We start from the raw sequence: 12,436 nt of genomic DNA on the forward strand, positions 1-12,436 counted from the left end.
CTCACAGTGCCCAGCAAATGCAGCTCAATGATCTGATCTTTAGCTGGCTGGGCTGCTCAGAGACGAAGGCATACACTGTCTTCACACCTGCATCCTCTTCACCATCATCAGCTGTTCAACCAATGGCTGCATCTCTCCTGTCAGGTTCATGGTGCCTTCCAGGAGGACCACAGCATGTACTGTGGGAAACCCAGTCTTGTGCAACTGCTCTGAGTGCATAGATAGCATGATAGGAATGCTGAAAGGAAGATAAACAAAGATTAAGCACGGGAATAAAAAGTATAGATCAGAGAAGAGTTCAAACCTCTATTGAGACATGTAGATGGTAGGAACTCTGACTTTTCCCAACAGGCTCACTGGACTCCCCTCCTTTTTAAATAAAAAACAAACAAATAAAAAACCTTAAAACATTTTACTGATACCTTTTGGTTGTACATCACATACATTTCCCAACATAGTCCTCTACCTACTCTCTCATCTCCAAAGAGCCATTTCTTATGATAAAGAAATTAAAAGACTAATTAATACCTTCTTATGAGTGCTCCACACTCTTCTGCTTGACTCTGGAGATGGGAATTGTTCAGGCTGGCAAAGGTGTCCCCAAGTTTCAATAGTGACTGTTCAATGGCTGTCCAGGAAGCTGTTGGAGAAAGACAAGATGAGATGGGAAACACTGGCCTCTTTAAAAGCCAACAGTTCATGATATTAGGTACTCCCAGAGAACAATAGGGTATGTACCCAGGGACCTGAGTGGTAACATGCACTTTCTATCTTTTTCTAAACAGGACAGGAAAAATAGTAGCTACAATTTCTAGAACGTTTTCCAAGGACTCTGGCATCATGCTGCTGATACCACTAGTAGATCTATATCCCAAAGAGATCAAAGGGAAAAAGACCTATATGTACAAAAATATTTATAGCAGCTTTTTTTAGTGTTGACTAATAATTGAAAGATTATCTGTCAATTAGAGAATGGCTAAACAAGTTGTGTTACATATTGTGATGGAATACTATTGTGCTATTACACACAAACAGGATAATTGCAGAAAAACCTGGAAAGCAGAATTAGAGCATTGTACACAGTAACAGTAATAGTGTAATGATGATCAACTGTGAAAGCTTTAGCTACTCTAATCAAGACAATGATCCAATGAAAAATGCTATCCACCTCCAGAAAACTGATGATTTCTGAGTGCAGATTGAAGAGTATTTTTTTTTTACTTTGCTTCTTGCTTTTTATTTTTTAGGCAACATTGCTTACCTTCTCAATGGGTAGGAGACAGACAGAAGGATGAAAGAAATTGCATCTGAAATTTGTTTTTTTTAAATTAGTATTAGGGGTAGCAAGGTAGGGTAGTGAATAAAGCTCTGGTCCTGGAGTCAAGAGAATCTGAGTTCTTACCTGGCCTCAGACACTTACTAGCTTTGTCACTCTGGGAAATCATTTAAACCCAATTGCCTCTAAAAAAATTTTTTTTAATTTGTTAAAAAGAAACACATGGCATAACATAGTCAAAATCCAGAAAGATTTCAATAGATTTAATCATTTAGGCTGAATTTATAAAATGAAATTAACAGAAATAAGCCTTTGCTGTAGTTGTTCAATTGTTTCAGTCATATCCAACTCTTCTTGAATCCATGGCATTTTCTTGGCAGATACTAGAGTGGTTTGCCATTTTTGACTCCAGCTCATTTTACAGAGGCAAACAGGATAAAGTGACTTGCCCAGAGTCACACAGCTATTAATTGTCTGAGGCCAGAGTTGAACTCAGGAAGATAAATCTTCTTGACTCCAGATTTGACATTCTACCTATTGCAACACCTAACTTTCAAGAAAATTTCTAAAAGTATATATAAATGCTGAACCCAAAGACTAGGTATGACATTACCATAAATAGCAAAAATAGAAGATTGAGAACTAATGGCAGTTGTTAAAGCCAGTTCTGCCTCTAGAGCCAATCCACAGGTAATCTTGAATCTTCTGTTCTAATCAAGCTGCTCAATTCAGTCTCCAAGTTCTTGTTTTTGTTCTCTCTAGAATGCCATTCTTGTTCAATCTCCAACTACTTAAATCCTATCCATCCTTCAATTCTCTGTTCAAATCTTTTCCCAAATTATTCCATCTCAGAATCATCTTTCTGTTTTTCCTCTAAACTTCTATTGCATTTCACCTAACATTTAATTACATTTTAGAAAGAAGAATATAGCAGAAAAATCGAGGAACTTAAGAATCAAAAGAGATGAATCTTTGAATCTCAAGCTCTAACACTTCCTAGATATGTGATTTAGGCAAGTCACTAAAATTCTGAATCAAACTACCTCATCTGTACACTAAATAATTTACATAGTTCTATAAGAAAAAGCACTTTGCAAATCTAAATACACTAAACAAATATGAATTAATATTATGATCAATGAAGTTATTGGTATTCATCAAGGAATTCCTGAATCAAACAGGACCTTATAACCATATGTACAAAAACAAAATATAATCTATAAGATCCATTAAGATTCTAACCTGTTTTTATCTGGTAGCTATCTTTCTAAACTTTTCACATTGAAAAATTTTCATAATTCATGAAATTCCTAATTTCATAAACCTAACAGAAGCCTGCCCTTCTCTTTAAGTAACACCTATATAAATTAAAATTCTGGGCACTTTAGTTTTCACCTCCAGGGACTCTGTCTGCTCCCACAGTCCAGGTTTTTCTTTTTTTCCTTCTGGAATTTCTGGGTATTACATTAAGATAAGTAAATGAGCATATAACACGTAAAAGCATGCCATTATGCACACTTAAAAGGATATTTAGGACAAATATATATGACAAGGATTAATTTATTCCCAAATGACAAACTAATAAAATAAAGAGCAGGCTACTAAGTTAAGTTTTTATTCTTTGCAGTTTTCTACTAATTTTTTCATACCCAAAACTGTCTTGTCTCCCCAGTTAGAATAAGGAAGCTCCTTAATTACAGGGCTATGTATATCTTTTCTCTACTCTGTATCCATAGCAGCACCGAGCACATTAATAGGCATGTTGCAATAACTCACTAAACACAGATAGAATGAGATGAAACTGGGTTAGATGACAGTAAGATCCCTCCAAATGCTTAAATCTTTAACTGTGTATTGGGAAAAGTGGTACTATAGTCAAAATTCCCAACACATGATAGAAAAACAAAGAGGATATGGGACAGTTTCACAACCCACTGAAAAGGACAATGGCATTTCACTTCATCTCCTCTGACATCACAAATAGATATGGAAATGGTGATAGGTGAGAATGAAGAGGCAAAGACAACATACAGGCTTCCTCCAGTTTGGCGATATGCAGCAGGGCTCGATTCTTGGTGCTGCTGAGGATCTTATGAAGTCGTTGAAGACACATGGTGAGTTGTTTCTCCCCTGCTGTGGTCCCCTCCCGAAGTCGTTCTGCTGAGGCTATTGTACATCGAAGCAGCCAATGAAGGGCACTTAGGAGTGCACGACACAGACCTATACACTCCTCTGCCTTACCATGACAACTGTAGAAAAATGAATATATCCCACTTGACTTTGAGTCTTCTTCTCAGTCTAGTCACATGGCCTGTCTCTATCCCACTCACTAAAACAATGGTTTTAACCTTTTTTTTAAAATCCTGGACAACACAGGTAGGTTGATGAAACCTATGGACTCCTCAGAATAAATTTTCTAAATACATAAAACAAAACATGTAGGATTGTAGAGGAAGCCAATTATGTCAAATATAAATATCAAAATATTTATTTTTTAAAGTTCATAACTCTAAGTTAAGAACTTCTGTGCTAATTATGACTAGCCCCAATATGACTTTTTTCTTTAATCTGCCATGAAGGCTTTCAGAATTCTTCCTCTGGGAACTAAAATTACAGGGATCAAGAACAAGAGTACGGTAAGGTGAAGCAAGGTATAAGTAGTCTATCCAACTACTCTCAGCCTTTGCTAAGTATATTTCAAAAATTAAAAGTTAACCCCTATGTTACCTATGAGGAAGAGAATCCATCAAGTTACCTTAGTCGATCACAAAACATGTCCATGATATCCAGTAGGGCCTGGATACAAAGGTCACGGGAAAAATCATCAAACTGGGAATAATAGAGAAGATAATGTTCAAAGCAACCCTTTTTTCAACTCATGGGACTCTACCCTTCCTCTCCTGGTGACCTCTATGAGGGTTCAATAACTTGCCCTAACCTTTCCCCTTGAAGTACACTCCTGCATTGCCAACTGCCTGCTGGACATTTTGATCCAGATGGCTCCCCCTAACACTTCAAACTCAACCATGTCCAAAACAGAATTCATCCTCTTCCTAATTAAATGCACTTCTCCTCCAAATATCTTTGTTTCTATTGAAGATACCACCACCTTCCCAAACATCCAGTCTGAAACCTTGAAGCCACACTTCTAACTCTTCCTTTCCCTTTATCCCCTATTTTCAAACAACTGCCAAATCTTACTGATTCTAATTCTGTAACATCTCTCCTGTCCATCAATGTTTCTATTTCACACTGCCACTGGTTCTGGTTCTTATCATTTCCCACAAGGATTAATTATTATAGCCTCCTGATTTTTAAGTGGTTGTCTTAACTCCATTCTATCCTCTCTCAAATCCTTCACACAGCTGGGAAAATAATCCAAGATTGACTGCCACCTCCTTGCTCAAAAACTTTCAACAATTTAACATCAAATGAGATAAAATTTGTAAAGCACTTAGCACAGTGCCTGCCCATATGGTAGGCACCATATACATGCTTATTCCCCCTTCCTGATTCTTCCCTTAGTTTCCTATAGCTTAAAGAACTGCAATATTCTGACCCTAGAAATTAAGAACCTCTACAATCTCACTCCTACCTTATTCTGCATTATTTGCCTTCACATACATCCCCTATTTTAATCAACTCAACTATTATTTGTCAAGTGAAGTCCTGCTTTTATGAATTTTTCAAGTCATTGCTCACACCTGGATTGCACTCCTCATCTCCACTTTCAATTTCATAACTTTCTTCAAGCCTCAACTTGGATGCCACTTTTTCTTGAGACATTTTCCCTGATGATTCCATGTTATTCTTTCTTTGTGTAAATATTCCTACAGAACTCTGATCTTTTCTATGCCCACTTTACTGCCTCTTTGTCTTATGCTTGTATACATCATTTCCTGCTGCTAACAGAAGAATGTAAGCTTCTTGGGCTCAACAGCTTTTTTCATTATTTTCTCAAGTTTATTATGTAAGCAGTTAATATCTTTATTGAACTGGGTGGTAAAGAAAGAGCACTTCTCAAGTACCACTTCTCAAATGCCCTCTATCTTATTTTGGATTCACGAGTAGTTATATCCAGAGCTTTGAACACCAGAAATTCTCACTTGGTAGACAGATCCCTATATTTCTGGCAGGTAAAAACAATGTCTCAAGGATTTACCTGATCAGAAAAAGCAAAATTGTAAGGGACTTTATCACTGACATCTTACACCACCTCTCACACCATACCTAAATATAATGGCAACGAGAATAAGAATATACCTTGCTGATGGCTGTGAGTACCGTTGAGTAGGACACCATCTGAGAAAGAGAAGCAGATAGGAAAGAGAAATAGAGTTGACCTGAATTAAGGAAAAATAATTGCCAATTCAAATGGTTTATTAAGTAAATGCCGCTAATCAGAAGGGGTAGACTTAGGAACAAGACATGTCCTGGAAATCTTAGTCTTCTAGGAAGTACTCCCAATTCATTCTACGAATGGCAGAAACATACAATTCTTCATTCAATGACAAAAATATAAATGGGTGTCATTGATACAACTATTAAAGAAATAGCTGGTGAATCTTCTAAGGTCCTATGTTTACATTCTAACTCATTTATCAATTATACACAATAGTCCATCGATTGAGGATGTGCTAGAAAATATATGGAATTATAAAGTCAAAAAGATCCTTAAAGGTTGCTGGTTCAATCCCCTCACTTTATCAATGAGAGAACTGAGGTAATGAGTTTGTTGAACTGGTAGTATAACTTGATTTGCTTTAAGGACACATTCTTTGTAAATTTAGAATGCATTTAGCATTCCAGGAAACTCTGCTAACAAAAAAAATTTCTATTAAATGAATATACTTAAAAATCTAAATCTTTTAAAATTATATATTGAAAGGGAAGTAACTTGCAAAATATGACTGCTGCTATTATTCTTAATATGTGTATCAATAGTGTACCTTCTTAAAAATTTGTATTTTATAGCTATTCAAATATAGTTGAAAAAATATAATTTAAAGAATAGTAATTCTATTGGTGTGGGTATCTGTTCCACCAGTAAAGATTACAACCCTTTTACAATTTAACCAAGCCCATCTCTGAAGTCTTCTCAGTTTGGAAGACCTATCAGAGTTAGTCCTCCAAGGGCATAACCCTCAAGAATCCAGGATCATCTACATCAGGGGTTCTCAAACTACGACCCAAAGGCCAGATCGGCCGCAGAGGATATTTATTGGGGGCTGAGGGGCGGAGACAGAGTGTGAGGTTTTGTTTTTACTATAGTCCAGTCCTCCAACAGTCTGAGGGACAGGGAACTGACCCCTATTTAAAAAGTGTGAGGACCACTGATCTACATAAGACATCAGAATTAACTGGTAGAAGATTCAAACATATAAAAATTTAAAATATAATAATCAAGCACTATTCATGGTCAAAAATGTAATGATTTTCAAATTCCTAGGCAGTCTATATAAAATGAATGTCCTGTTACTTATGACATTAGACCTATGTCCTTGTTGCTGTTTGTCTTTCATTCTCAAAGAGGACCATGTCATCAGGGAGGTGATGCCATCACTTACAAATGAATTGGATTTAAATGAGAGAGAGCTATTTGAGGTCACCCTCCTCACTCTCTCCTCCTGAGCCATCTGGCCATCTAGGTCCAGTAGCAAGATACAAATTAGGACAACTGAAGATGGCCTCAGATGCAATGAGAGACCTTGACCTTATTTAACTAAGGTCTTTCACAGGTCTCAGTTTGTCCGAGCCAATGCCCATTCAGTGATTATGGCCTATGACTATGTCAAAAGCAATGTATTGATCTTTGAAATTGATTTAAGAGCTTAGCTAAGAAATTAAAAAATACATAGTATAAAAAGAGTCTTGGCAGTTATGGAGGTAAGAACTCAATGATAAAATTGGATCCTTAAGTTTTATTAAATTATATGGTTACCATTTTCATTAAGTGAATAAATAATTCACTAATCCCTTAGTTACTGGAGCAAATAGTGGGTGCAGTAGAAAGAGTATCAGGCCTTCATTCAGAAAGACCTGAGTTCAAATCTGGCTTGACATTTACTAGCTGTGGACTTTGGGCAAGTTACTTAATCCCATTTGCCTCAGTTTCCTCATCTGCAAAATGAGCTGGAAAAGGAAATGGCAAACCACTCCAGTAACTCTGCTAAGAAGCCCCCAAATGGAGTCACAAAGGATTGGATAAAACTTAACAACAATAGCAAAGTCCTTCAGTTCAGAATTCTGTCATTCAGTAAAAGATACCTGTAACCAGATCAATGAAATACAAAACAAAGGGAGGTCAGAAAACCCTTTTTTTGGCAGTGTGGTTATACGTATCCCACTACAACCACTCCAGTCCTTAGTATCTTTACTTCAGTAATAGACATTGTCTAAATCTTATCTCCCAGCAGGCAAAGGCTCTGTGCAATTCACAATACTTGCTGACCAAGAAGCCACCACTTTTTTAAAAAATAAAATATTATTTTATTTAAAATACCATCACCAACAGCTCCGAGGGGGCCTGCTGTTTAAGGGACAAGTCGCGTCTGCTTGCACAGAGTAAGGAGGAGCATACCTGGGAACTGATGGCGTATTTCAGGTACGACAGAATGAGAGGGTTGGGGGACGGTCCGATCATGGCCTGCTCCAGTAGGGCTTCTACAAGGAGGGCAGAAAAGCAATGGGGTGACTCCGGAAGCCCTCCTTCTCCCCTCCCGACAGCCGTCCGCTCCCTCCCTGCCCACCTGCGAGGTTGAGGATGTCCCAGGTGGCTCCTTTGGGGAAGAATTTCTTCATGTTGATGGCCCACTGGTAGTCGCTCCACCGCTCCTTCCACGCCTGCAGGATGGCCTGCTTGAGGTTTACTACCTTCATGGCTTCACTCTGAGGCGCTGGGGACTAGGGTGCCTGCGGGGGGAGGGGTCCCCCAGGAGCTTTCCTCGTTTCTCGCCCAGTCCCCTGCCCCGGAATGAGGCAGTCTGAGGCTGGGGCCGACCAGGCAGCAAGGGGTTACTCCGGCTCCGGCAGTCAGCAGCCCTCACCTCCTCTCATAGGTCTCGCCACAGTCTAAGACCTCCCGCCAACTACAGCGTTCTCAGCTGAACAACTTCAACCAAAACAGACCCACACACACCGGAAGTGACTGCTCTAGCCAGGAAGCACGGCCATTTTGGCTCCCGCCAAAGAGCTCACATCTGATTGGTCAGGCGCGGCCACCGAGAGCCTATGGAAATGATGGAAGAAGTGAGTTTTTGACAACTAGACTTCTGGGAATTGTAGTTTTAGACGCTGCGAGGGAACTAAGGTGGCTAGCGGAAGCTCGACCTGGTCCCTCCCCCAATCTCTTTTCCTAGGACGCTGACGTCATTGCACGGACCTGCAGCATCTTGGCTCCCGGCGTCTGTATCAAGAGTAGAAGTTAAGAATTTTTCTTGTATTATGGTACGCCCCCCTTTGGCAGGCTGATAGAGTCCATAAACTTTAATAACTTTTTAAATGCATGAAATAAAATAGTAAGACTACAAAGGAAGTCAATTCTACCAAAATTCAATTAAAATAAACACATCCTGAGACTGAAGTTTGTATCCTTGGATCCTACCAGTTGCCTCGTTTTGTCTCGGGGCGTGCTGGGGGCGGGCGAAGGTGCAGAAGGGGGCACGGAACTCTGCCCCTCCTGCTGTGGCGGGGATGTGTCAGGAGAGGAGCCTTTATGCGGGTTTTCAGAGGACATTCGCCCCCGACCGTCAACTTATGTTTTGAATGAAGGAAGGGAAAGGGGTACGGAGCGAAGGGAGAGGGAGCGTACGCGGCGGAGCGCCACACAGCACACCTCCACCTTTCTAGTGAGCGCGGGAGACCGAGGCGTGGGACAGAGCTGCCCCCGACCTGCGAACGCGCACCCGGCTGCCCGCGTCTCAGGCGCGCGCATCTCCACTCCGGGAGCGCGGCTCCGAGGAGCAAAAAAAGGGGCGGCTGCAGGAGCGGAGCCCCCGCCCCCGCCTCCGAAACTGAGGCTGCGCCTCGCGTGCCGGTAGATGGCGCAGTGGAGAGATCACCCGGCCTGAAAGCGGGAGCTCCGCTCGAGGCCGGTCCTTTAACCTTTGTCTCTGTTTTCCCATACGCGGGACCTTAGCACCGACCTCACCGGGTCAGCTTGAGGATCAAATAATCTCTCAACACCGTGCACACGCTGAGGCGCTGTGCTTGTGCCGGCTGCAGCTGTGCCCCTCCCCCTCCAAACCCCCCTCATCCCCCCCTTCTGGCTTCTGCCCTTCACTGCCGGGGTCCCCCTTACTGACAAAACATCGGGAGGAACGGGAGGAAAGGTGCGCCGGGGGCTTTGTCAGGGAGCCCCATGCCCAGACCTCCCCGGGACCAACTCCCCATCTCCAGAATTTCGCTGTCTCTGTTTCTCATTCTCTCTCTGTCTCTCCCCCTTCCTCTTCCCATCCCCCCTCCTTTTCTCTCTGTCTCTCTCCTCTCTTTCTCTGTCTCTCTCCTCTCTTTCTCTGTCTCTCTCTCTGTCTCTGTCTCTCTGTCTTTGTCTGTCTCTCCGTGTGTCTCTCTCTGTCTCTCTGTCTTTCTCTGTGTCTGTCTGTCCATCTCTCTTCTTTCTCTCTGTCTCTCTCTTCCTCTCCCCCTCCCCCTTCTCCTTCCCATCCCCCCTCCCTCCTTCTCTCCCTCTCTCTATCCCTTTCTCTCTCTTTCTCCCTCTCCCCTCTTTCTCTCTCTCCCATTTCTCTTCTTTCTCTCTCTTTCTCTCTATGTCTCTCTCTTCTTTCTCTCCCCCTCTTTTTCTCTCTCCCCTTTCTTTCGGTCTCTTAATCTCTCATTCTCTCTTCTCTCTTTCTCTCTCTGTCTCTCGCTTCTTTCTCTCCCCCTCTCTTTTTCTCTCTGCCTCTTATTCTCTCATTCTCTCTATCTCTCCCTGTCTCCCTCCCTCCCTATCTCCCTCTATCTTTATTCCTCCTTTCCTTTCTTCCTCCTGTGCCCCTCCCTCCCTCTCCCCCACTCTCTCTGTTTCTCTGCCTTTCTTCCCTCTTCCCTCTCCCTTTCTTTAATCTCCCTCACTGTCTGTAAAGCTTTTATATTACTCCTTCATTGTGTCCCTCATTGAGTCTCAATGGTCCTTTCTCTATCCAACTCCACCGGGAGCTAGAGAACATTTAAAGATTGTAGAGCCAGCCCCTCAGCTAGTGAGAGTCGGGCCCTTGGTGGGAGGGAAGAATATTTAGGGGATGAGACTATCAGCATTCAGAGTTTAGACCCTCCCTCTCTGGCAAAGAACTCTGGATAGCTGTCTCTGGGGCCTCCCCTTCCCCCATTTCCAGTTCCAGACTAGAAGACATCCTCTATAGTTCCCTCCTTTCTCCTCCCACTTCCCCTCCTCCCACACTAACTCTTTTTCAAAGATCAGGAAAGAGAGGATTTTCTGATCTATCTCTACTTCTGCCTTTGTTTTAATATCTTCTTCCCTGAACAAGCTTCTTAGAAACCCCTGATTCCCTCTTGTCTTGAATGCAGAGACAACCTTCTCCTGCTAGAACAACTTCCAACTCCCCACTTGCCCATACCCACTGTAAGGCTAGGACCACTGGAATATTTACAATATGACTAGAAGACTGGATATCGATGGCTGCCATAGTGAAAGCCATATCCTAACTACATTCAGGTTACCAACAACCTAGTCATTTCCATTACCAATTCAACTTCATTGTTACCCCACTAACCCTCCTATCCTTTTTTAAAATTCACTTATAACAAGGAACTTAAGTTACTATTTCTTAGACTCATTCTCTTCTCCTTCCAGAGCTAGAAAGAACCAAAAGAGGAAAGGGCCCTAGTGTTGAAGAAAGGGTCAGCTTTTGCCCATTGGGGAAAAAGCCTGTGAAGAAAGAATGATGTCACAACATCTGGTGCAGCTGCAGAGAGGCTGGAAAGGAGTCTGGGAAAGGTCAATAAAGAGTCAGAGTATGGGTTGGGGAAGTTACACCACCCAAACTAGGAAGACAGGGATAGAAAGTCTGTTTATAGTATGGCATAGGAGTGTTAAGGAACTCAGGAGGAGACCTGAGAGACATTCACCTATTTTGCCTCAAAAGAAGACCAAGACTCTAGGCCTTCTAAATGTAGCACTGCTTCCTGAAAATCTGCCCAAGTGCCAACTCAGGGGGTCAATTGGCAACAGATAGAGAAAGGAAAAGTCCAGCAAAGTGCCTCCACATACACACACACACACACACACATAACTAATGCACACACAGAAACACAGAGATACACAGAGACACAACTAGCTAACATTAGGTCAAACTTACCCCAGAAGTAACTGTTTTGGGGCAACTAGGTGGTGCAGTGGATGGAGCACCAACCCTAAAGTCAGGAGGACCTGAGTCCAATCTCAGACACTTAACATTTTCTAGCTGTGTGACCCTGGGCAAGTCACTTGACCCCAGTTGCCTCAGGAAAAACAAAAACAAAACTGTTTTCCACTCTTACCCCTAATTCCTTGCCTATATCTTCCTTTCTGTAGATCCAGACAGGAAGATGCCTATAGCATAGTAGATCAATTTGTAAGGAAAAAAGTCAAGAATTCCTTTCTTTCACCTCTGATAGGGAGCTTTCACTGTCTTTGTTTCTCTTCTTGTGTGCCTATCCTGTCTCTATCACTCCCAGAGAGGAAAAAATGAGTACTGACAAGCAAAGCTTTATTTCCCCCAGGAGCAAAAAAGAAGTAAAAGATACTGTCCAGGGTGCTGAAAGGCAAACTTGAATTCAGACCTTAGAACAGCTTCACCTTATCTCAGTCACCAGAACTCCTGAGAAAATCTCCTGCCCCCTCACTGAACATGTTCCCTTCAGCAGGAAGAGGGAAATTAGTCACCTAACTTTGAAAACCAGAAACATAAGAAACCACAGAATTACTGATTTACTTTATTTCTGCATCCATGTCTTGATAATTGATCCCTCTGCCACATTATCTCTTCTTCCATCTCTGTCTCATATTCTAATAGTAAAGGACCAACATCTCCTAGACAAAGTGTGTCATCATCACCCTTCTTCTAAACTTAAACTATGTCCTTTAATCTAGAGGTTCAGGGAGTGGGAATGATTAATAGTTAATTAGTGTGGATGTGTATGAGGGAGATTGTAATAAGT

At 41.7% G+C, this 12,436-nt stretch overlaps 1 protein-coding gene across 3 annotated transcripts in view; it reads right to left on the reverse strand.

Moving 5' to 3' along the window:
• Positions 1-8,474, reverse strand: part of MED24 (mediator complex subunit 24) — a 33,036-nt gene extending 24,562 nt beyond the window's left edge. For 2 of the 3 annotated variants that reach the window (XM_074261419.1, XM_074261420.1), the window contains exons 1-7: positions 8,026-8,473; positions 7,857-7,939; positions 5,540-5,578; positions 4,032-4,105; positions 3,308-3,525; positions 529-640; positions 88-238 (exon numbers count right to left, since the gene is read on the reverse strand). In XM_074261419.1, coding sequence (XP_074117520.1) covers positions 88-238; positions 529-640; positions 3,308-3,525; positions 4,032-4,105; positions 5,540-5,578; positions 7,857-7,939; positions 8,026-8,155 — 807 coding nt within the window. In that variant the 5' untranslated portion in view covers positions 8,156-8,473. Of the gene's footprint in view, positions 1-87; positions 239-528; positions 641-3,307; positions 3,526-4,031; positions 4,106-5,539; positions 5,579-7,856; positions 7,940-8,025 lie in introns of all 3 variants that reach the window. The other variant, XM_074261418.1, reaches the window with a different exon arrangement.
• Between the last annotated feature and the right edge of the window lie 3,962 nt (positions 8,475-12,436).

The sequence above is a fragment of the Sminthopsis crassicaudata genome, chromosome 4, assembly GCF_048593235.1.
Source record: "Sminthopsis crassicaudata isolate SCR6 chromosome 4, ASM4859323v1, whole genome shotgun sequence".
Lineage (NCBI taxonomy): Eukaryota > Metazoa > Chordata > Mammalia > Dasyuromorphia > Dasyuridae > Sminthopsis > Sminthopsis crassicaudata.